At 38.3% G+C, this 26,829-nt stretch overlaps 1 protein-coding gene across 2 annotated transcripts; it reads right to left on the bottom strand.

Annotated features, from left to right (window-relative positions):
* Positions 1 to 1,228: 1,228 nt before the first annotated feature.
* Positions 1,229 to 26,829, bottom strand: LOC131229659 (E3 ubiquitin-protein ligase At3g02290). Of its 2 annotated transcripts, none has more exons than XM_058225646.1 (5): positions 26,692 to 26,829; positions 25,110 to 25,468; positions 14,263 to 14,683; positions 12,750 to 12,859; positions 1,229 to 2,167 (listed from the first exon to the last, which is right to left on the bottom strand). In XM_058225646.1, exons 2-5 carry the CDS (start codon positions 25,227 to 25,229, stop codon positions 2,141 to 2,143), a joined length of 678 nt encoding a protein of 225 aa, XP_058081629.1. In that variant the 5' UTR covers positions 25,230 to 25,468; positions 26,692 to 26,829; the 3' UTR covers positions 1,229 to 2,140. The 2 variants fall into 2 exon arrangements, with proteins under 2 accessions (XP_058081629.1, XP_058081630.1); XM_058225647.1 differs by having other exon boundaries at positions 25,182 to 25,468.

Here is a 26,829-nt window from a genome sequence, read left to right as displayed (position 1 = left end):
TCAACACTATCTATCAAATCTTTCGTCTCACATGGACACATATCTTATCTTTAGCTTAGCATAGTTTAATCTCTTTACTCTTGTCCAACGCCACGCTACATCAATGATAAATTAGTATAGCTTTATTTTAATTTTTTCACAATAAGTCAGATTTGGTTTAGTTTCATCCATGACCTCGACATTAGAACCCCCGTATTCTTAAGTCCTTACTTAGTGACTCCCTCAGCTACCGTCGTCATAGTTGCAACACCCAAAGTCTCAAGTCCTTGGTGATTCCCTCATCTACATTCTACTAACCACAAACTGTAACCATCTAGACTATCAATCAATCATCCACGGCCGTCTCATCCGCTCAAACTACCCTTGGTAATATTCTATGTTATTTATTTACTAATTGTATTGCATCTAATCATATTATTAAAATCGACACTTACCTTATATTTTTTATTTTCTTTCTAAATGTTTATTTTGTTGACAAACACAACTAAATTTTTTCTTTTCTTTCCTGTTCTTTTCTTTTTCACACACTTACATATACACCCACATGGGCACTCCAACCCATGACCTCACTGTTAAAAGGCACTCTGTTTAGCACTGAGACACGACAGCCTAATTCCTTGTCAAAGCAATGACTGAGCAGTCAGTCCAATCTTTGGATAATTTCAGAGGCCGGAGTCACCAGGTGTTCAGTTCAATTCAAGTCGAATATGACTCTAGCACCCAGCACACACGCAATCAAATTCAGGCCATTTACTATCCATGTGGCACGTGTCCGGATTGAAGCCCAGCAGGTAATAAATGTTTACAGTTAAAAAAATGCAGGTTGGGTCCCACTCTAACGAGGTCAAATATGACATAGGTAGATCTTACAATCTTGAGGATTCCAGCGCAGTCCCCGGTAGAGAGTGTCTGGCATATCAATGGCTTGATTTGGATTATTGCATAATAGGTAGTTATGGACCCACTTGTACCAACAGGGGAAAAAAACAAAAACTCAAATGGCACTATACAACCTTGCAACCACTGGAGCAGGCAATTCCTGTTTTAGCATTATCCATCCATTTGATAGTTGCATCGAAGGATGGGCTCAGGTGGGGTTGTTTTAGTGGGTCCCACTACATGAACGGCATGAATTGCCTTAAGGTGGACCCACATGTAAACTTCCGTTGGAATCTTCATGTACTTCCTCATCCATTACATTGTGCAAAAGCACATGACATGTCAATGCAAAATCAATGAATACACAAGTAATTTCAATGATCAAAGGATTCCCTGATCAAAACATCCAATTGCAGCAATGTTTTGGGACAATCATAGACACCATGTGAGAATACTTGTCTGCTTAAAGAGAGAAACCAAAGGGAGAAAACATGCACAATCTCCACATCTGGCATCATTTGTCTTTCTATCCAGAGGTTTGCTAATCCCAGACACTTTTGGAGCCTGCCCATCCATACACGACATGCCAATACAGCACACAAGAGAAAGACCCAAGCATTTAATCAGGTGGGCCACACCATTTAAGATTCCCAGCGAGTGTACAAACAAATAGATGGGTGGTAAAGAAGTCTTACTGCCTGTATGGGTGCAACTTAAAAATGAGTTCATCTCATTTTAATGATGATAATCACATATTAGAGATCAATTTCACAGTATGGATTTAACGGAAAACTGTGACCTCTTAAACTACAAACTACAATGTGATTTAACTCATTCTTAAGTGGCACCCAAACATGCCCTTAGCCTTCCATTTGTTTCATAAAAATTGGCTCGCTAGACATGCGAAACAGCCAGATTTCTAGTCCACAATATCTAATCTGTGTCCCACCTGACCCAAAGCTCGAACCTCGTACATGTGCCATATTTCCATGTGTGTGGATGAGCAGGACTCTGTGCACTCACAGGCTTAGCAATCTTCTCCTATTCCAAGAGCTTTCAATCCTACTGTAAATGAACTTAATTGAAACTAGAAAACCCATCTAAGCGAATTATGTGGTGAAAGCGCAAGCGCGTATGTATACTTCTGACTGTCATATGCACAACCCTCCCTTGAGCTTGCTGAAAACCGTGTATTCACAAGGACTTTACAGTATGTATGCTGCCCTCCAACTTGAATGGCAGCTGGAATTTCTCAAGAAGATCATGTCGTTTCGTCGAACAACATCACCTAAAAGGAAGACAATGGAAATCAACTTCAGAAACAGATGCCCATCAATTGGAAGAATAAAATCGAATGGATTTTTTTTAAGAAGACTGCAAGGCAATCAGAGGGGCGATAAGTATTGAAGGGCCCATTTTGGACCAGAGCCTAAATAGCTTATGCTCTGTAGCGTAAACCATGCCTTCGTGCACCGTAGCACATTAAAATAGCTTAATTTGCACGTAGCGTATGAACCACACTACATAACGTAGCATCCACATGACGTAAAATCAATTAATGTTTCCGATGTATTTTGTTATTTTCACTAAAAATTAATGTTTTCCATTATTTTAGTAAAATGATATGAGCAACAGTATTATATCAGTACTGTTGCTATTTTTATCTTTATATTTACTCATTTCCCTATTTTTCCAATTATTTTAGAATTTCAAAAGTAGCTTATGCCTCACGAATGCTATGCTATACACACTGTTATATTTGGACATTGGCACCAGGTTAGAAGCTGATCCACCCAGAAGCCTGAATCCCAGTTCTTCATGACGTTTCGTTTGACTTTTAAGATCCTAACAGCTTACAAGCTATCTTTTCTGATAAATCACAGAATTATACATGAACGATGCCAAACAGTAGAAAGTGAAGGACTTGTAATGCCATTGCTTGAGTGACATTGTTTACATCGGGATGACAATTATAAAATGCAACCATAAAGAGGGGGAAAAAAAAAACTTTTGATAAAGCACACAAATCACCATGTTGATGAAGTAGGCAATCACCCAATGAAATGGGATTTGCTGGGTCCCCCTCAATATTGATGAGTCAACCACACAAGTTGTCCTTGAAACATTTCTTTCTATCGTTCTTTCTTTTTTGTCATCTTGAGAAGTGAATTGCTATGTTAATTCAATCCCAAGAAGAAACATCTTCACTGGTGCCTCATTTGACAATCACTAATGAAAGTCCTCAAACCCCTTGAAAAAAAAAAATTAAAAATTTAAAAAAAAAAGAAAGAAAAAGGAAAGGAAAAAAAAAGGAACAAGAAGAAGGAAAGAAAAGAAAAACACAAAGTACCATAGAAATTAGGAACCCTGAGTGCCCATGCTGCGGAGCAATGGAGTCAAAGATGGTGAAACAATTCTTCCTGCAATTCTAAATGAAAACACACATTTGCTAGCCTAAATTCATGATTACGAAGGTCATGGTACACTGCTCTTCTTAAGGAAGGTCTTGCTAATCTAAAGTGGGAACTTGATTGTGGAAGGGGATTCTCACAGTGCTATTACATGAATTCTCTTGTTGGAAGAACAGCCACAACTCCATCCTTTTCAAATTCAGAAATGAGAATCTTTGTTAAACATTTACCTTGTCAAAATAAAAGTAATGATGGATGAGCAGTGTTGGCAGAGAATAGTTCTGACAGGCACCATCTTCATCGCCTTCATCTTCATCAACATCATCACTCCAGTCAGAACCGTCCGCTTCCAACACCACCGATCCGTTATTATTTGGTATCAGGGCAGTGTCAAACCTAACGTAACCAATCCAGGTACCTATTCGTCTACACTTTCCCATCATCACATAACACTGTTACTGCCTATCATGAACCAAGATGGATGCCCATCCATGTTTAAGTTGGAACAACCAGCCCCGTCACCATCTCTACTAACCCCTACAATTCTAGGCAACTCTTCAACCTAGAAGATGTTCCTAATACATTCGGGCAAACTTGGATCTTAGCAAGGAGACTATTTTCAAGAAAGAACCTGAAGCGATCAGCTGACCCTGATGACAACCATCGTGTGGACACAACGTGCCACGTAGTCGTCGGTGGAAAATAACTGAATTCCAATAGTGGGAGGAGAATAATGAATGGTCAACATTTGTCAGGTTGATTGTAGTCATCATATGCATCTCAACAAGTGGGGTGAAGTGTACGTTTTTCCCTCCAATCAAAACTCGATTATGAGTATTCTTTTTACCTGGGGATTTTGATGCAAGTAGCATCTGGGCCAAGCCCATCTCTACCATTGATTTTCGTTAAGTCTCATTATAAACAGTTCAACGACTCATATTTTCAAGGAAACATATATCAATAATCATCGTTGACCTCGAATGACCGTGATTGATATCGTATGAAGAATGGGCCAACATCATGGGTCCCAAGTGAAGAGTCCTCTGGTTGAGCCTCCTAAATCAACCTAGTTTCTTTTAGAGAATTTTTCTCCTACTTAGCTTTCTAGTTAAAGTCTCACCTACTATTCCGTCACTTGTGGGCCCGCCCACTTTAAGGATACCAAACGATGTCAAAGGGATGTGAAATTGGTCCGTTTGAAAGCTTATTAAGAAAACTTCCCAACGAGCCCAAGATCATGCAATTCAAACATCATTTGAGCAAGTTGTGGCCAATTTTCCTAGGATGTATATGGTTGTGTCAAGAATGAGGGTATTTTTTTCATTTTCAATATTTTGTTCAAATAGATAATTAGGATTTGGAATGAAGGTTCTGAATTAATTTGGAGTAGCAGTTATTATAAATACTCTTATTGCATTATAATTAAATAGTTGTTGATTTTTGAAGTTACTTTCATATTTTTGCGTGATTGCAAGATTGGGAACACCCTCACTAAGTCGCTCATAAGATTTTCGATTCCCCCCATATTTGTTTTCTCATCACTAAGCCACCCATCAGGTGACCTTACCGACCCAATCAATGTAATTTGTTGATGAGACACCCAATTGCAGTATTAGTTATCAATCAAATATCACATTCTCAACCCATGCTTATCTCAAACGGTCATGCGTTTCGCCCCAACGACATAGACGATCGTCATTATTTCATATTATAGCAAACTAACACCAAACGTGGCAGATCCAAGTACCTGTGCCCCAGCACGAGACCGCCACCATCTCTATCTCTACCAAATCCACTACTAATGCCTTTGTCTCTCACAACTACCATTGCTTTCTTCTACAATCCTAATCCAAGCCAGTCAACCAACACCAATGGATCAAATTTTAAACCTCAACGAAGTACCTACTACACGTGATGGAGATTTGGACCTTAACAAAGGCCTGCTTTTTAACATGGAACACGATGAAGTTGCCCCAATCATCAACAATCCATTGCCACCTCTCTATTGAGCACTCCAAGAGCATCATCTACATCCTTGACAGAGTGACCAAGGAATGTTCCTATCCATTTGATCTTACTGACATCTAGTACAAACAGCATGTCATGGGAGAACTCCCAACAACACAAAACTCAATGACAAGTTTTTCTCAACCAAAGAATCTAAGGCAGGCGACATCTGGGCCACAACATTTCCATCGTCGACTTACATATGACTCACGAATTGCCCATTTTTGAGGATTTAGCCTTTCCGCACTCAAGTCATTATTATTTGGTAGAGGAGAGTCATGCCCAACATTGATGACCTAGGTACCTGATCATCTTCATCACTTTCTCATCATCCACAATCTTTATCATCACTATTGCTCGCCATCAACATCATCATCATCCATCACCATTTGCTCCAAGTTGTTTGTCAATCCTCGAATGGCTTTAACCTAATGGACTAATTGTTCAACCAAGAAGATGTTCCCAATACATATGGAGGAACCTTGGAAATTAGCAAAGAGCCTATATTTAACAAGGAACCCAAAGAGATTGGCATGATCCTTGGTGCTAACCATCATGGGTTCGCAATGAGCCACGTGGTGGTCAATGTTCAAGTGACAACATTACAAAAGTGAGAGGAGAATAATGAACGATTAACCTTCATCAAGTTTGCAATTAGTCATCATATGCATCTCAACGAGTGGGGTGAAGTGTACATGGTGGAATACGTTATCTTCAACCAAAACTCTAGGACGAGTTTTTTCAACTCAGGGAATATGATGCGAGTAGCATTTGGGCAAGTTAATCTGCACCATCGATTTTTATGCAACTCGCAGATCACCCATCACTAAAGACTTTGTCCTTTCACACTCGGACTATCGTTTCCATCATTCGAAATGACACACACGATCATCAAAGATGATATTGAAAATTGACAACAGTAATCACTGATTTAATAATGATACGCAATTCAGTGCGCAACTTAGTGATAAATCATGTTGATCGGGGTGGTATGGTTACCCTACGAGCGACTCAACAATAGAAAAGCAACAGGTGAAAAAAAAGAGGGTTATTAAGCTAAACGACTAGATTAGATGATCCATTCAAGTTAGATGACTAGCTTAGATGGACCGGATGGTGGTGGTAGAAGAAAGCTCTGATCCGTTCAAGATAGATGAAAGGCTTGGATGGATCGGATAGTAACAGTAGAAGAAGGCGAAGATGGTGGGATAAGAGATAGAAGTATCACTATCAGTAATGGATTTGGTAAAAATGAAAATGAAAGATGTCAGGGTGGGGCACAACACAAGTCCCTAGATCGTTCACATTAGGCATCACTTTGCCACGATCAATGTTTGAATTATCTCTGATATTATCTTTATCTCCAGCTTAGCAATACCAATAACACTGGTAGCAATATAAAAAATTCAAGGTATTAGCAATATATCACCAAGTATTGCCAATGTATCAATAACGTTAATGTAATCGCCAATATTTTCAACTGTATAAATTCTAGGTGTCGCTTGTATTGCCAATGCATCAACATCGCCAATGTATTACCAATATTTTCGACTATGTAAATTCTAAGTAACGCTTGTATCATAAGTGTATCGACGATATTTCAATAATATCATCAACATATTGACATCATCAAATTTTTGCTTATTAGGAAAAAAATTCAATTTTTTTTTCATGGGCACATGGTTGTATGGAGTGTTCAATTTGTCATTGATAATATTAATAATATCTCGATATTATCAATATCGCACATGCGCGATATTAAGACCACAATCTTTCATTTTCTTTCCAATTGTTGATGGTTTCTTGGTGAAATATCACGTGTGGTTGATATTTTGCAATATCGATGGAAGTTTGGATGGTTAAATAAGCCGAATAGGATGGTTGGACTGATTTTTTACAACAGCACATGCTTTTAAAGAACCATTAAATGGAAACTTGTTATGTATGCATTCTTTTTTGCAATTTTTTATTTCTAAATATGCAAATATGTACATTTTAAACATCTCCTGAAGTTTCGTTGAAAATTCCACCGTTTTTCCGATGTTTCCCCGCATTTCCGGTTATCAACGATATCGATATTGTTTCCATATCCCTGACCAGCGAAACTTGTAGCAATACTGATACTTCGAACACTGGCCACAATACCAAATAATGACAACCATCCATATTGTTGAGGCAACATGCACAATCAACCATGATGAGGGTGTGGATCGACAATGATGATTGTCAATGGATACTGGATAATTGATGCCGCGGCCCTACGAGCAGCTTGACAACAAGACACATTGGTCGAGTCGGTAAAGTCACCAAACCAACGGCTCAATGACAAGAAGACAACTCGGAAAATCAAAAAATTCACGAGTTGCTTAGCGAAAGTGTTCTAAATCTTACAATCACACAAACATGTGCAAAGCAATTTTAGAAATCAACAAATATCAAATTACAATGTAATGAGAGTATTTATAATAATTCTAAACCTAATTAATCTAGACCCTTCATTCCACATCTAACTTCTAGTCCTAAAAATCTATTTCAATCAAATATTGAAAATGACAAAAATACCTCTTAATCCTAGCAACCATACACATCCTCAGAGAATCAACCATAACTTCCTTAAATAGTGTTGAAATTGCATGATCTTGGGCTCATTGGAAACCTATCTTAATAGGTTTCAAACATGACCAATTTCACATTGTTTCCACATCATTTGATATACCAATAGTGAAGAGCAAGGGAAGTGATGGGAATAATTAAACTTTAAATAAGAGAAGCTCTTTAAAAGAAATTAGGCCGATTTAAGATTTACTCAACCACACTACTCTTAATGTGGGATACAGTGGCCCACACTTCACACAATCTCAATTGCGGTCCTCCAGGGTCAAAGATGATGATCCATACATGGTTCCTCAAAAATCTAGGCCGTTAAAAGGTTCGGGATGTACGAAAATTAATGGCAGAGACTGGCTTGGCCCAAATGATGCCTGCATAAAAAAAGAGAAGCAATCCGACATTCTTTGCTAAAGCAAGAGTGGCAAGTAGGTTGGTGTGGGGCCAACTTTGCCTCCTATTTATCTTTTAGATTTAATAATATCTGTTTATCAGATTTAAAATTTAAAATTAAAAAAAAAAAAAAAAAATTAAAAAAAAATTTAAAAAAAAAAAAAAAACCATCATAATAGAATTACTACCACCACTACAATCAAGGAGCCTACTTAAGGTTAACACACCAAAGAATGACACCTACTTGTATATTCTTGAGCTCACACCCTCCTTTCTAACTTTCTTTATCAATCCAAAAGTAATCAAATGCCCAAACCCCACCTCTAGCTACTGGAAAATAAGAACCCAATTTTTTATTGGAGCCACTTCTTCAAATAGAAAACCCCGAAGCATATCCCAAGAATGGAGAGGGCAAACATGACTACTCCATCAACAGTATTCTTTGCACGGGCTACTTTGGACTTGGAGAAGCAATTCTCATCTGGCCAAGGTCCATTTGTATGCCACATGAGTAGCGAAAGACCACTTACAAACGCAGCTCTTGCCATAACAAGATCATTCGATACTCCCTTTCAATACCAATTTCCCTCATTTCTGATTGGCTCCTCTAGGAGTTACAGCAACAACCTTCCCTTTCATGACAGCTTCAAACTCACAACTAAGATTACATCAATGGGACCAGTAAAATTTCTTTTTCAAAAGAGAAGTCTAGGATTAATTAAAAGAAGAAGATTGTGAAAAGACATATGAGATAGGAAATTGGGATTTCCAAGATAACTTATTGGGAGGGGAAGAGATGTCATGAGTAGTTCCTGAAGTGGTGCTCGCCCACATGCATATGAACATTGATGGCTCCTACAGCATATGCAAATCCTACAAATCGCTTAAGACTACCAATGTCAAATGAGAAATGATAGGTATAGACCCTGTCTGATGCAGGTTAATCATAGCTTATTATTTTATATCAATAATTTGAAATGGCAAAGGCATATCTTAAAACTAATAAAAATGTGTTTAGTTTTTTTTACTAATAAAAATACCAAATGTTAAACGGAGTCATTTCCATGTTCTGAATATCAGTATTGGGGGCATATAGCCCACCCAGTGTCACATTTGACATCAGCCAATATCAGTCAAAGTTTTTTAAGCCAACAAAAAAAGGAAAGATCAGGAAAAGAGAGAGAGAGATAGAGAGAGAGAGAGAGAGAGAGAGAGAGAGAGAGAGAGAGGAGAGAGAGATATTCAAGAATCTATCATCATCTTTCAAAAAAAAAAGAATCTATCATTTCATTGTATTTTGGACATGTATATAGTGGTGTATCAGACCATTCTTTGATAGGAATGATGTCTGTCGACTTGACTTGTTGAAAGTCAACCAAACAGGCTGTAATTGATTAGGGCCCATCACATTGAAATACAAATAAAAGATGATGAAAACATGGGGCGCAAAGTCATGGTGTCCCCTTTTTCCTGATTTTCCTTTGATCATCCATTCCAATTCAAGCCTGTAGTTTCATGTAGTTCCAATACTTGAAGCCCAACCATGTACTAGCCAAGTGACCTAAGAAAATTCTAAAAACAATGAATCAAAGCAATCAAGCTAACAGCTAACAAGCATTATATCCCATTGTTCAGAAAAGCTCCCATATAACCGAGTGGCAATGTGCCAAGAAGAGTCTCTTGGACAGTTTGAGAACCTATCTGCATTTAATCCTCATTCCATAATAATTGGTAAGATTGAATAGCAGACCTCCATGAATAGTATCATCAAGCTTTCAAAAGAAATCTACATCCTTGGATGCTCTTTCGGGAAGAACACTTAAAGAAACATACATCCCTGGAAGAAACCTACAAAGGGATGCTCTTTCTCATGCAGTGTAGTTAAAGGTGCTAGGTGCACCCTATGCACAACTGCTCCTGGAACGCTTGAAACTCCCAGGCACATACCTGGAAATTCTATGCACAATTTTTAAATATTTTATTTTATATTACATACATATTATATATAGATACATATTGATTTATTTAAAACTTTTAGATCTAAAACTAATTTTAACACAATAAAATAAAACTAAGTGTAAGGTTATTACGATAAACAGAGGGTAGGTACTAGGTAGACACCAATTCCAAAAATTTACATCTACTCAAAGGTAATGAACCACAGAATCCAAAAACTTCAAATTTCCCCAAATTCCCAAACCTAGAAACCATAATTTCATAAAATTCAAGATTCCTCTTATAGCTCAAAACCCCATATCCCCTTTTCAATAATCCCAAAATTCTAAACCAGAATGTTTCAATTTCCCCAAATCCTGACCCTTAAGTTTCCTGATTTCACCAAATTCCCAACCCAAAACCATAGCTTGCTAAAATCCATAAATTTTCCAAACATAAAATTCCATATTTTCAACTTCTCAAATCCTCTAATCTAAATCCTTCAATTCCCCTAAAATCCCCAATTTATCTTCTATCTCTTATATAGCATATGGAAATTGAAACTGCCTTTAAGAAGTCCAATATAGTTCTTAAAACACTATTAGAAAAAAGAAATCAAAAGACCTCATGAGTTCATAGGAAATCTAAGAAATTTGGGAGAATAGATATTTTTCATGAATCAAAGATTTGATCTAAACACAGTAAAATGTGCTCAAATGGGTTATAAGACGTCTTTGCACCCTTAATGGATGCCAACATACCAAAAATACTATTTTTTTAGGTACCCAAAGGGTTACATTCCAATATTATGCAGATGGCACCCAAGCGCACTCAGGTGCACCTACGCATCAGGCGCTATGCGCACTCCTGGCACATGCAGGTGGCCCGTATTGCCTAGGCGTGCGACTGGAACACCCACGACTACATTGTACTTCATAGGATCAAAATTATGATGAAAACACTTTGGGGACAAAAAAGGATACGAAATCATTAAGGTTCTTCGATGGTATATTTCAAGCAATCGGTTGTTAGACTTTAACGGAACTAACAGAGAAACCTATCAGTTTCCAAATTCCAATCTGTGTTGAATGCCCACAACATTGACTTGATTTGCATCTCCTTTGTCTTTCATGATTTACTTGTGGCTCCTTATGGGCACTCTGTTTTTTAATGAAACAAGATCATGAACTTGAGTTAGAACAGCAGGATATAGCTGTTTGTTTTCCATCAAAATAGAGGATTTACCAACAATGCAACTTGATGAACTTCCCAATGAGTATTTTTAAATATGAAATTCAAAAGATAACAAGAATCCTGTTATATTCCAATTCTGTCAAGCAATCAACTGCAAGACACTACTAATGACTCCAGAGACTACAGCAAATAACTAATAGAACTGTCCTTTAAATAAAGAAAATAAAATGATGCTAGTTTTCAAGAGGTTTGCACTGCTATAGGCCCTTGGGTAAAGAGTTGTGAAAACACAAATGTAAAGTAAGACATGAAAGATTTTCCATTGGTATTTGGGCCAACATAGATCACAAAATTGCAAAAGCTGGATAAATTGACATGCTGGATCGTGATGAACAGACTGGATGTGCCAATTAATGGTTATGAGTAATTCCATGATACAGGCTTTCGTGCACCTCATCTCACCATATCATGATGTTATCTTTAGAGAGTACAGTCACTACTGTGTAGAACAAATTAAAACCCTTGATGGGTTGGATTCTTCAAGTTGCCTATAAATAAAGGTTGGTCCCTATTCTCAATAATACCTTTTGCAACACTAGAGTTTCATATCAATAGAGACATTAGTCTAGAGACGAGAGAATAGAAGGCCAAGTACCACAACTTCAACCTTCAACACATCCAATATTGAAGACATGTACGTGTTTTCTCTAGCCCTTACATTGATAAACCCTGCAATTTAGGACTTCAAGACATTCTCCAATAGCAGAAATCGCTTCCATCTCATGAGTGTTGGTCCCACTCAGACAACTTGGCCAGACTCAGCTCAGAAACCAAATTCTGCCACAGCTATACTTGCCAAAGTTGGATTTCAAACCAAATATTTACGCAAAAGCTAATCTGACATGCGTGAGAGATCAGATCTGTTCATTACTTGGGCCCCATTGTGCACACACAGTGGCCAAAAATAAGGCCAGTCCAATCATCAAGTGAACCAAACATGCATGAAGAATGTGGACTGCCGATCAATTTCTTTTAACCACCCATTTTCTCATACACGTGACCCACATGATGACCTAACCAGCTTAAACTTTCGGCTACATCGCATCCACAGTGGGCCCATCAGATGAATAAAGCTAACATGCAAACTTGCCAAAAGAGAAGAAGATCCTACTCCAGCGAGTGCCTATACATTTCTCAACTGGATGATATACAAATTGATGGAGGATTCAAATGAAAAGCATGAAAAAAGAAAAAAGAAAAAAAAAAATCATGGAGTCATGCATGGGTTCAAAAGGACAACTCGTGCATGAGGAAAGAGATTACCTTGCCACATACTGGACATGTCTCGCTTCTCTCCATCCATTCATATATACAACCGAGGTGGAAATGATGAGAGCATTGAGTCATTATCTTGGGGTTTTCAGGAGTGTATTCTGCATTTTAAAAAAAAAAAAAAAAAAAGAGGAGTCAACATTGTCAAAAGGTAAATGTTACGAATCTGAAGTATCCTGTGGACTCCTCGCATCACAACATTAGCTTTTTGATTGATCATCGTTGTAGCAAATTAAGATACAAATGATTAGAATAAGAATGAAACAGATGTGATGGAAAGCCTTTAACAGATCTGTTCATTCCTGTTGATTGACAACAGTTAGAGAATCCAAAATTTTCAAGAGATTAGAATGAGAAATCTGAATAGGATTTGTCCACATCAATAGAGATTGTAGTTAGAGAATCCAAATTTCCCAAGAGATAAGAACTGTCCGATGTATCCATTATGTTTAAGCCACATGACTCGTTATTATACCAAAAACACTCAAAATTTGGGGTGGCAATGGGCTGGGCTGGGCAACCCAGCCCTATAGGGCCAGGCTTGGGCCCCTAAACTTGGCAAAAGGGCTGGGGCCAGCCTGGGCCTGAAATCCATGCCCAATGGTCGATATGGACAATGATGAATGGCCTGGCCCGCCCCGGCCTGTTGGCACAATCCAATCATTAAGTGGGCTGTAATTTTAATGATTAAAACACACTTGTTAACAGTTCTATCGATATACATGTGTAGTTTATCCGGGTTCATGTTTTAATGATCCAATTTGTTTATTTAATGTGGATGGATGATATCCCCAAATTTGAAATTGGGCATATTAAAAACCTTTGATCACTTGACTACTTTCCTTATAGCGCCAGCCCTGTGTTGGCCTAGTTCATTAGGGCTGGCCTTTTCAGCAAATTAAGGACACAGCCAGGTTAGGGCCAGGGCTTAAGGGATTAAGGCTAGGCTGGGGCCAACACAGGCCCTGCCTAGCCAGGCCCATTGCCACCCAAACTCGCAATCTCATTAAGTAAGCTGTTCAGAAAAAAAAAAATAGACTATGGTTTGTCTTCCCCACCATCTTCTAAATAGTGATGACCCACCCACAGTCCATTCGGCACGCATAAAGCAATCCAGAATGTCCGAATCATGGACCCCATTATGGATGAAGCAGAGCCATAAATAAATAAACTGAATTTAATAAGATGGCCATCCGATTTCTCCTGTGAATCTAAACCACAAACCAACTGATCTTCGGCCGCTCATTTAATGGCCACAAATTGAACGGTTAGGATCCTTCAAAAGGTATAGTTTTCAGGCTATGCTCCATCCATACTGGGTCACACAATTTGGCAATCTGGATTGACATAAATATGTCGCTTGTACCAAGGATGGCTCACCACCACCTAAAAGGCGTAATGAGACCCGAGCATGCAATGAATGGGTCAATTATCAAACCCAAAACTGCATCCACCCCTCATGTTGTGATCTGATACAGATATATAAACAGATTGCAAATTGTACCTTCAAGGCATGTGGGGCAGACATCTTCATCTTCTGAAGAAGACAGCATATACGCTTCTACACTTGTCACCTTCGCCGATGTGTAACCAGAACGGCATACTTTCAATCCTCCTTCATGATCAGACCCATTCAATTTGTCTGCAGCACCTAATGCTCCTAGGCCAGAATTACTGTCACTCGTTCTAAGTGGTTCAGATTCCTCGTGGAAATGACTTGAGGCCTTCTCACGCCTTAAGACCAGCCCACGCTGTAAGCGAGAACATCTTGGATCCGCATCATAAGGCAAAGGCCTTGGAGGAGAATGGAAGGTGTCAGGTATGTCAGGTGAAGGTGTGGCTAGTCCTGAAGAACCCAAATGAGTCACCCCCGGAATGGAGGAAGGAAGCGCATGTACTTCTGCCCTTCGGAATATTGCTGAGTACTGCAAGGTGCCAGAGGTAAGGGGAAAAAAGGGAGACATGGAAAAGGTACGAATGTATAGGAAAAGAAGTCCTATGCTTTTAAAATCCTCTACAACATTTTAACTCAATGTCCAAGTAACCAATAAAGCAAAATAACGAGACCACCATCATAACTTGACCCTGAAAATTGAGATTCACAACACTTTATTTTTCAAGGAAAAAACAACAAGAATGCTTTTAAAGACTTCCTTTTCATCAAGTGGTACATTAGCTAAGGGCATGTTTGGATACACAGAATCCAAGGCAAAAACCAAAAGAAAGGAAAAAATGATAATTAACCAATGAAGATCTCTATGAGAACTATCAAAACATGGATTCCAATTTGAGTTCTTGTTGGGTAGCAAGTGGAAATCTCTCATACTCCTCTCACAATACTCACCTAGTTTCTTGTGCCAAGAATCCAAATCACAGAAAAGAGTAATGATTGCTTGGTGGAATTCACCCTTTTCATTGCTATCCAAACAACAAAAATCATCACATCAAAGGAAAACCCTTTTCCTTTTCTGTTGTTTGGCATGAAATCCATGGTTTCCAAACATGGCCTAACAGAAAGTGAAAGCCAGAAGTTTCATTCTCTTCGCATCTTTGAACCAGTAGAAGTGCAATATCATTTATTTATTTATTACGATAAAAAAACACAGATATTGGTTAAAATATGCAAATGCCGGTAGTTCCAAGTTAACATATTTGATTAGAAACTGAGGCTACAGTAAATAATTCTTCATTGGTTTAGTCAGTGATTAAAATTACAAGATGGGTTGGGTAAAAGTAACTGTTGAGATTATAAGAGATAGCAGAGTTTCTTTTGTGTGAGATGATCTAAGAAGCAGAAAGCTTTTAACATATTCCCTCCTTTTAACGGGATTAATTGTCTAAGAGACTTTTTAGGGTTAAATCCCTGCAGAGTTGTTCTCTTGTTCCTTCTCCTCTTCAGCGATGTCTTTTAGCTACAGCGAATCACTGATGTCTCTTTCTACAATACATCAAACACTTAAAAATAATTTAAATTAAAAATAAATAATAAATAAGTAAAATAAAGCCACTAAAAGGTTCATGGCATGTAGTGGGGGTTGATTCCCCATCCCAATTAATATGCCCACAAAACAATTTTGAGGTTGTGAGCTAGGTTTGGTACATCTCCATACATGTTAATCAAGGTAGTATGGGGGGGTCTCACAGATGAAAGTGGGAAACTATCGTATTGTGGGTTCCCTGCCCGAAAACTTCAACAAAATAATATACGCCCTTAGCCAAATGTTATTGCATTGAGGTTGTTGGTCAAGGATGACAAGCTTCTGCCGAGCATTCACCTAAGAGAACCAGCAAAATCATGATGAAAAGATGCCAAGGTATGTTTATCTTCTAGAAACCAAACATAGTTTTACATTATTTACCTAGTTTGGAGCAACAGGAACTGCCATGTATAAAGGACTCTAGTTGCAAACAGTTTGCTTAGTTAATTCTATCAAATGTGAGACCAATGATTCATGTAGCTGAATCAAACAGGAGGCAAACATCGTTGATACGATGGCTTCTAGGAGGCATAACTTTTACCTCAATATTTGTTTATGGTGATCTATATCTTCGTTTTTTTGTAGGTCCTAGTTTACAAGATCTACAGTGGACATTTCTGTAAATTCTGCAGCCTTCACCTCACATCTTCTTTTTGTAGGTCATAGTTTACAAGATCTACAGTGGACATTCAGTAAATTCAAGGTCCTTGTTTACAAGATCTACAGTGGACATTTCTGTAAATTCAAGGTCCTAGTTTACAAGATCTACAGTGGACATTTCTGTAAATTCTGCAGCCTTCCACCCCACCCCCCCAATTATAAAATGGTTAATGAATTGGATTAAAAGTTGGTAGGCTGGTCAGCAGAATCAACTGTTAAGATGAAGGAGATTCATGCCAATTGCAAGGATGAAGCTAGGTTGGAGAAGGAAAAGGTAAAGAAATTCATTCAAATTTCAATACAAAAGGAAAGTGTACAAAGAAGAAATCATGCGAGGCAATGCTCATGGGCATTATGGATCAAGGAGGAAGATATTAAGCAGTAGGTTCTTACATGGAATTGCCGACGACAAGAAAAGATGAAACAAAATCCCTAACATTGAAGAGAATACGAGAAGGGCATAGGAAAAACTTGAGTCATGCAACAAGGTGGTTGATTTTTACACATCACTCCTCACTGCTGAAAGGTGGAATCGCCCTAGCCTAGATAACCTGGTATTTGACTGGATTGACGAGGAAGATGAGGATTTGGTGAAACCCCTTATCAAGGGGGAGACGAAAAGGCCAGTTTCCAACTTATAGAGGCCTGTTGGATTCACTATCACATTTTTCCAAGCCTTTTAGGAGCCTATGAAAAGGGATTGTGAAGTTCATCTCTGAACTTTATAATGGGGGCAGAATATATGAGGACATGCATGCCTCGTTCATAGTCCTCATCCCTCTAAATAAATAAATAAATAAATAAAAGGAGGCGTAGTATGCTTGAAATTAGACCAATCAGTCTAATTGGGAGACCATACAAAATATTGGCTAAGACCCTTGCAACCAGATTAGGAAAGGTCTTTGGTGGAGTTATTTCCAGCTCTCAAGAGGCTTTCCTTTCAAAAGACAATCTTTAGGCTGTGCATTGAGTGCACACGAGTGCATCAACTCGAGGCATAAAGATGGATATAGAAAATAATGCTTGCAAGCTTCGAAGACAGGTTTGGCTAAAGTGGCAGCAGCTTGTGTTTCTTCGTCCCACTATTCTGTCATATTATCAAGGGGTCCCCAAAAGGATTCTTTAAAGGAACAAGGATTTGTGGCGATAACGGAAGCACTCAACAGGATGCTAGGAAAAGCCTCAAATGAAGGCATGACTCGTTTAGAGGGTTTAGCCCCCATGTCTCCAAGCTTCAATATGTAGATGACACTTTGTTGTTTTGTGATGCAAAGTACAAATGGCCAATCTCCAAAAAGTAATTAGGTGCTTTGAAATAGTCTTAAGGGGAAAATTAATATGAAAAAACACAAGATAAACAGTAACTGTCTTCCAGATGAAGGGGTAGAAGTTATGGGGCTAATGTATTTGGATGTAAGATTGGCACCTTTCCTTCTTTTTATCTTGGTCTTCCATGGTGTGTGGGCAAATTGGTAAAGCGACTATGGAAAATGGTGATTGAAAGAGTTGAAGACGAACTGTCAACATGGAAAAGCAAATGTCTCATTCAGAGGCCAACATTCCTAGCAACGCAGCCCTTTCAAATATGCCGCATATTTTATATCCTTATTTTCAATGCCCGGTTCTTGTGATTCGGCAAATTGAAAAATCACAAGGGGATTTTCTATGGAAAGTCACGGAGGAAACAAAAGGTTTCACTTGGTTGAATGGAAGGAAGTATGCAACTCAGAAGACCAGGGAAGGAATGGGAACAAACAACCTAAAACTTGATTAATCGAGCATTACACAAGAAGTGGCTTTTGGAGGTTCAGCGCAAAAGACAGCCCCCTTTGGAAACAAATCATCTCTTGAAAATTTGAAATTCGGGATGGAGGATGTTTCACTCTTGCTTCTTCCCTATATCGAGCCTTGGGTATTTGGAAGGTGGTGGCAGGAGTAGCTCATGACTTCATGAAAGCGCTTGAATGTGAAGTGGGAGATGGTTCCAGGATCAGGCTTTGGGAAGATGCACTGTTGGACAAAAGCAAGTTTGGAAGACTCTACTGTGTTACTTCCACTCTGTGGGAATATATATCTCAATGCCCCAATGTCTCAGGGAATCTAACAACTTGGACCCCTACTTTCAATAGAAACCTCATAGATGAAGACAGGATTTCGTCAGGCTTCAAGACTGTTTTGAGGAATCTAGTCAACTATCCGGGTGTAGATGACGCTTGGAGATGGAAAGGAGAAAAATCAGGCCTCTTCACAATGAAATATTTCCATCAGATCCTCAAATTTGAAAGGACCGCTAAAATTGCTCCCTTGGCTCATCTATGGTGTTTTCCATCCTCCTCCGAGAGTGGTTGCATCTGGATGGTCATCGCAAACTATAATGTGTTATGTTAAGCATAGATCATCTACTGAATAAGAATATGGTTATAAGAAATGCATGTTCCCTGTCTTAAACATGCTGAATCAGTGAACCACTTGTTCATGCAATGTGATGCCTCAAATCGTTGAAGGAGATTCATTAGCCTATTTGATATGTAGTAGGTTATGCCTAGGCCAATGGGAGCCATTGCCTCAGTCTGGAAATGGAGGATTCAAGGAAGAAGAAAGAAAGTTTTATGGTGACTATCTCTGCTCTTCAATTGATGGTCCTCGTGGAGAGAGCGAAACAATAGAATCTTTAACAATTATAGAAAGTACCGAAGTGATCTTTTCAGAGGGCCAAAGGATGATTTTACAGAGTTGAGAACTACTCAGATTAAGGGTTGTAAACAGGAAGATACTTTAGGTAGTTGGGGGATCATTTTATTTCCTCCGTGGTGGTGGAGTGTGATGATCCCTGATCATCTCTATTTTGACCTCTTTATTTGCACCCGTTTGTTTGGTGCTAATAAACATCTTGTTGCCACTCAAAAAAAAAAAAAAAAAAAGTTTGGTTAGGGTCGTTTTAGTTTTGCTATAAGACGATGTAAGAAAAAGAAGAGCAATTCTGACGCAGTATTTCATGAAATTAGTTCTTTGAAGAGACCTTTAAGTGTCTAACCCATGCAATGTTGCTTTCTCTTGTTACTTCTTTATGCAGCCCTATTGTAGCCATGTACAAGATATCCAATCAACAGAATGGGTGCATGAAACTGCCTGACCATCTACTGGGCTCCGCATTATGCTCCGATTGGGCCTATCTGGTCCACTGTATTCGATTATTTCATATACTTAATAGTTTTTCAATAGAGAAAAAGGTAGATTATTTTAGAAATGGTCTAGAGATACACCTATTTCCAGGACATTTTTCAGGTACTAAACGACACCAGAATGACACAAAATTGATCACATCTGAAGCATGTTGAGTTAGCTTCCAAGCGAACCCAAGATTATGTGATTTTGACACAAACTGAGTTATGCCTGATTTACAGAAGAGTTGTACAGCCATGATGAGGTTTAGGGATATTATAGTCGTTATTAGTATTTTGTTACAATAGATGGATGGTATTTAAAGAAATTGTAGGATTAGATTAGGATTTCTTTTGCCTTTGTGAAAACTATAGATTTATGTAAAGGTTTTTATAAATGAATGGTGAATACCATATGATAAACCTTTGCTTTGTTCTTTTTTCTTAATCCTGTGTAGGATTAATTTTTGGAAGTGCAGTCTCCCATCAGTGATGTAATTGAACTAGAAGTTCCAGGTTCGATGTGACTCCAAATTCGAAACTTCACATTAGGTATTAAGACCTGTTGCTTTGATTCATGTCCGACTCAATTCTTATCTTGTGCAGATCTCTTTTCCAATACGCGTCTTCTAGTTCGTTCTTTCATTATGTCCTTTGACATTGCTGCAGTTTGTTCCTGAGGTTGATGGACTGTACTTCTAGACAGTAAAGATGAACAATAAAACTTCTTCAATGTCAATGATGTAGCCAAATTAACAAAGAAATACAATATCTGCAAGGGTAAGTCACTCAGAAAACATGCTCGAAGCATGAAAAAGTCCACGCTTCCGATGCAAAGGATGGCCATTCCCATTCCCCGAGCCTGTGGCGTAAAAGCTTGTCAATTGGCCAAGCCACCTGTGACCTGTACTCAATGAAAATGATCTTGGAGAAGAAATAATCAAAGCCACCAGAAGCAAATGTGTGCTTTCAAGAAAATCCCACCGATTGATAGTGAAATGCCAAAATGAGTTTCAGAAACAAGAATAGTGGTTCAATGGGAAGGTAGAGATTATGGGGGACTGTCAGTAGGAGTTGGTCTTCAAGTCTTTCAAGGAAAAAAAAATACAAATGCTCAAAGCCCAACAAACAGTGCATGCATGTCATTTTCCAGGACCTTTGGTGAAAAACCACTTTGTGACGGAAAAAAATATTTGACAAGAAAATTGTTGTGTTATGGAGGCCCTATAAAGCCAAAGCAAGAAGCAAGAGTACATTGTCATTGACCAAAGAAAAGCACTAACTTAGAGTGAAGAGAAAGCATGAAGACGCCTCCTAAAAGCATCAGGCTTTGTTCTCAAGGCAAGTTCTCTCCAACCCAAAGAGATTTTTGCAGTTAGAAAGTAGGAGTCATACAAAAAATGGGATGGGGATCAACAGAACCGAATGGATTAATTGGGAGCTGAAAAGAGGCAAGAAATACTTCTTTCTTTTCTTTCATTTTTTCTTTTTAGTTTTTTTAAAGGTTTTTATATAGTGACTTTTAGGAGGATAACTTTACATATCAATATTCATTTGGGTGGTTCATAGCTTGCCGACACCTTCTCAAGATCTATGGCGGCTGTTTCCACAAGATATGTAAGATTACAAGCCTCAAACTAAGGCCAAATTCTTCGGATAAGAACAGTGGTACATAAGAATAGTGGTATGTTTCTCTCCTTTGGTCATTATTTCACATGGTAGTTTGGGCATAACAAATGAGCAGTGATCAAGATTAAAAGTTAGTGGGTAAGTACAATTAATTATTGAGATAAAATTTCATATTAGGGTTTCTTTTACCTTCATCAAGATATTTTTTTCATACTAAACCCGACTGACTATTGCTTGTGACATAAAATCAATCACAACCAGAACCCATTTAGTAATTGAGTATTTGACTTCAGGCGCAAGCTCACCCATCATATCATAAACGGCCCTGTTATTGGACTCTTATCAGACCTTAATAGAAAGCTTTGCAAAACCTAGGTCCGGCCCAACCAATTTATTAACTGGGCTTCAAATCAAGCCCGTACCCAAAACACAATGGGCCAGCTCATCCTATTGCCACCCCTCTCAATAGAAAATTTAATATATTGTATGGCCGCACTTGAAAGAAAAAACATGGGTATGTTCATGGCATGATGATGCGGACATCAGTGGTGCACCTTTAGAGTGTACCAAAGGAGGAGGTATCGCCGATAGAGTACCAGAGCGGAGGAGTTGATGTGGATAGACGCAGGGTCCATCGGACCCATTTTCTGACGCGTTACGAGTGTAGGGGCAGCATGACCGCACCCTGACCATAGATCTATCGGTCAAATTTCACACTCTACCACACGGGTGTTTTTGTTCTTTTTTCTTTTTTTAGGGACTTTATTGCACTTTCTTTAATTTTTCATCTTTTTTTATTATTTTTCTTGTTTTCAGGGGCTTTAGAGCAGTTTTACTTTTTCCATAGCTTATATATACATTGTAAAAACCCTATTTTCATTATCATTGAATGAATAGAAATTCGTGTTTTTCTTCCTCTTTATTGAAGAGATGAGGGTTTTAGGATTAGCCCTTGGGTGTTGAGGATTCTACCCCAATTTCAAGTTTCCTTCTTTCTAGATATTCAAGGTGCAAGAAAATGTAAGAATCATCCTCCGCGTCTTTTGATGACAAAAGGACCCGTACTTTCTTCATCTCGAACCCTTCATTATTTACCCCTTTCGTTCCTCTTTGGATACCCTCTTTCTAGTTTGAACGGAAAAGATGAATGGTTAGTCAGTAAAATCATATCCAAACTTGACCGTGAACTGACTTATGCTAGATCCGGGATATCCTCATATCCCTAGGTCCTCCCTTTTACTGTTTACGTGATTTTATGCTAAGGGGCATGATCCTGACGGAATGACCTCATCTTTGTGTTGAAATTTACCTAATCCCTTTGATTGGAAAGGGTTAGTTGATTCGTGTATTTACTTGAACATTCTTTAACCTGATTATACATGCATCTAGGATTAGGTCATCACATGTCCCTGCATCACATGATAACAAAGGTTCAGCCGCCATCTCAATTACATAATGCACTATCCTACAAACTTGCAGCGGTGGGTTTGATGAAAGTTACATACAATCAGAAAATGATCCATGATGTGTAATGGGCGGCAGCGAACTTCTTATAGCTAGTCCGATGGCAGAAGATAACTAGTTAAAAAGATCTCGGTAGCAAACGCCTTGCTCTAACAATCCTATCAAACTAGGGATCAGTGACTTGTGGAGAGTATGAGACCAAATCCAGCATAAGGCAACATCACCAAGTGCTAAGAGACCCAAGACATAAACTACAATACTAAACTCCCATGAAATAACCAACAAATCCCAAAATGAAGAATTTTCAGAGCTGTACACAAGCTACAATTTGCATCTATTTGGTGTTCAAGAGTTAGCTGAAGAACATGTGAAAATCTGCTGCCCCTAATTGTAGCTTTACATTTCACAAAACAAAGGAAATGAAAAGAAGAAAGAGACTGCCTCAGAATCTAATGAATCCGAGTATAAACATTATTTTTCACACCGGTGACTCCATGGAGAACTTAGAAGATTGTTATTCTAGTGCTAAGAAACAGTTGTTTCAAAATTGTTCCAGAAATTAAAAATTAAAAAAATAAACTGTTGCTTCAACATTCTATTGGAATCCCTACCAACAATAGCAAGTAAAGGAAGTACATGTTCGATCCTAGCATAGAAAAGATAAAACTGAACTATCCAAATTACTATCATTGTTGGACTGTGAAAAGGGATAAACAAATAAATAAATAACAAAGGCCCTGCTAAGCCTACTCGAGCATGTAAAAAGAGAGACTTGTTGGACTTTTGATTGGCCATCTCAGTGGTCAAATTGGGTGCAAAAGGGCAACATGCCCTAACAAGGCAGTTCCATCACCATTGTGAACCAATAGTGGTGAAACCAGGGGTCTTTTATCTACTCATGAGCAGGCTTAGAATGCTTTAGAAAAGAGGTTTGCTCGAATGCATCCCAACCCATTGCAACATGATACATCAGAACTTTATCCATTGAAATATGGATCATTTTCTAATCATTCAAACCGTTTATTCGATCAGTCTCAACCTCCATGGTGGAAGAGAACAAATAAAATCACTTAAATTGGATTATTTCAACCATTTGAAATATGGCTCCTTTGCTTTGAAAATGGACAGTCACCATAAACCTTGCGTAATCAAAGGGTTGAAATATTCGATCTCATAAATTTTTTGGGCATCTCCCATCCAAACAGAGCCCTGTCACATAAACAACTTTATCTACTCATGAGCAGGCTTAGAAGTCTTCTAGAAAAGAGGTTTGCTTGAATACATTTTTTTTTTACACACGCACACACACCCCACGCACTCACGCCGTAGTGGAATTTCACCACCTATGGGTACTCAAACCCTTGACCGGGTGTTGAAACTCTTGAGAGTCTACCACCGGAGCAAGAGTAAGGACCCGGTTTGCTTGAATACATCCCAACCCATTGCAATGTGATAAATCAGAACTTTAACCTTTGAATATGGATCATCTTCTAATCATCCAAACCGTTTATTCGATCAGTCTCAACCTCTATGGTGGATGGCAATAAATAAAATATCTTAAATTGGATTATTTCAACCATTTGAAATATGACTCTTTTGCTTTGAAAATGAACAGTCAGCATAACCCTTGTGTAATCAAGGGGTTGAAATATTCAATCTCATAAATTTTTCGGCCATCCCCCATCCAAAGGGAGCCCTATCACATAAACGGTTTGGGCCATTGAAAAAAAAAAACAAATTCCGGTGCATATTGCAACATGTTATCCTGCAATATGCCGGGATGTATTCAAGCAAACCTCTCTAGAGAAATAACTGCAATTCTTATTGACACTGGGCAATAGTTACTATGAGTTCATTCATTGATGGTACTATTTTAGAAGCATAAGGTCTTCACATAAAAGAGAATAATTTTAGAACGGATTCAATAAAAGCTGCAAGCAACAAATCCATTACGAAAGAATAGCCAAACATCAAAAAATAGTTCTTTTTTCCAGCAAGAACTAGAAATGCCAAATCAGATTATTTCAGAAGAGATCACTCTCCAAAAGAGGAAGTTTGCCAATCCCACAGCATGCATGATGCAGACACTCTGAGTGCACCACATGTGCCAACATGACATACCTACACAATATTCCAAGCAATCTATCAGGTGGTTCTCACAATGTAAATGACCCATCACAAAATCAGGATGGTCCTCTTATAGGTGGGCCATGTAGTTCAAAAGAAATAGATTATTTGAAAGAGTTGGCGAAGCCATTTCAGCAATTGACTATTCTTTCATTGTGCACTGAACAACCTGATAAGCAGACTAGCATTTTTTTCTGGGACGCGGCAACCACATGGAGGGACCCATCTGATGGTCAGCTTGGAATCTGTGGTGTATAAAATGCGATTTGTGGCCATTGCCAACTTCCTGAAATCAAATAGCACAAAATGCACCAAAGATTTCAAAAACATACCACACCAAGGAACTGCTGAACAAAGCATCTGAAGCAGATACAATGTCTGTAAATAGCGGTATTAGAATTTACATATTCATCGAAATCCTCCACTCGCAAACAGCAGCACGCAGATCCCATGATGCACCTCTACCTCTCTTTTCACGTTTGATTCCGTCCCCTCAAAATAATAATTACCCAATATCAAAATTCAAAAAGACAATATTGCGATATTCACAATACAACCTGGTATTATAGTTTCACCCCACGAGCTAGAAACCTCTTTCTACAAAAATCACTCTAAGAATTCAATAGCTGTCGAAATCAATATTTCCACTTCAGTTCCTCTATACAATAAGAATCCCATCATATACAATCACCTGCCAGATCCAAAAAGAAAATACCGAAAGAACGAAAATATTAAAATTAACAACTACAACTCCACAAACAAGCATAATTATAAAAACCCATGTAAGAAAATTCCGAAAGAACAAAAATATTAAAATTAACAATTACAACTCCACAAACAAACATAATTATAAAAACCCATGTAAGAAAATCCACTACATTAAATAAAACACAATCTTCGTGACACCAATGTCCATATATATGGGAAAGGGGAAAGGTACTGCTTCAACAGGAAATTGTCAGAAAGTGGAGCTGGAATTTGACAAACCAACATTTCCATATAAACCCATGTGAGAAAATTAGCTATGGTCAATGAGAGGGATAAACTACAGTGATCATTCACCACCATTTCCCAACTCATCCTCGTCACATGTAGCACTCATGTATGGCCATCCAGACCATCCAAACTAATGGGGCACGTTGCAGATGGAGCATATCCATCCAGACCATCCAAGCTAACGGGACACGTTGCGGATGGAGCATATCCATCCAGACCATCCAAGCTAATGGGGCACGTTGCCGATGGAGCATATTGCTAAAATGGCACTGGTATAAGCATCTAATTGACAGCGATTGAATGGATGGTCGAAAGGAAAATTGTCAGCGATCCAATTTCCAAGGGAAAAATCAAATAGGTACCATCATCGTCCGTGTAATTTTTTTGTCACGCTCATCCACAATTCGCTCAGCAATTTGGACGGTCTGGATCGCTATATAACTCTACAATACTCGCGATTGAAATCTCCTTCAACACAGGTCAGAGAAAGAAAAAAGTACATAGCTTTGATCAACCAAACAGCAATACAAATTCCACCATAAAAAAAAAAAAATTTTAAAAATAAAAAAAATAAACCCACGAAACAATCCAAGGGGAAAAAGGGAAAATCCTTGTTATTCTTTTTTTCCTAGAAAAATCTAGCAAATAAAGAACAGAATATATCAAAAACAGAACCGATTAAAGACCAGAAAAAAGGAGAAAACATAACTATCTTAGAAACAGAAGTGCAAATCAAAAATCTAAAGACTGCCCAGAAAAGGAAAAGAGAGCAGTAATCAAAAACCCAATACTGATTTTTTTTTTTCCTTTTTTAAATTTGAAATTTTGAAGATGATCAGAAACCATGAAAATCGATGAATATATACCCAAATAAAAAATTAAAGCAGAGGAAAAAAAAAAACAGAGGAAGAAGTGTACCTTCAGAGAGAGAGAGAGAGAGAGCTGAAATTGGGAGAAAGAAGCTGAGAACTCCAGGATTTCGTGATTCTAGGATTTTGCTTCTTTGACGGGCATTGGATTTTTCGCCGAGGAAAGCTGAGCAAAGAGATTGCGGAA

This window comes from Magnolia sinica, chromosome 16, assembly GCF_029962835.1.
Source record: "Magnolia sinica isolate HGM2019 chromosome 16, MsV1, whole genome shotgun sequence".
NCBI classification, from domain to species: Eukaryota; Viridiplantae; Streptophyta; class Magnoliopsida; order Magnoliales; family Magnoliaceae; genus Magnolia; species Magnolia sinica.
The sequence above is the reverse complement of the archived record's forward strand: the minus strand, read 5'-3'. Positions and strand labels throughout refer to the sequence as shown.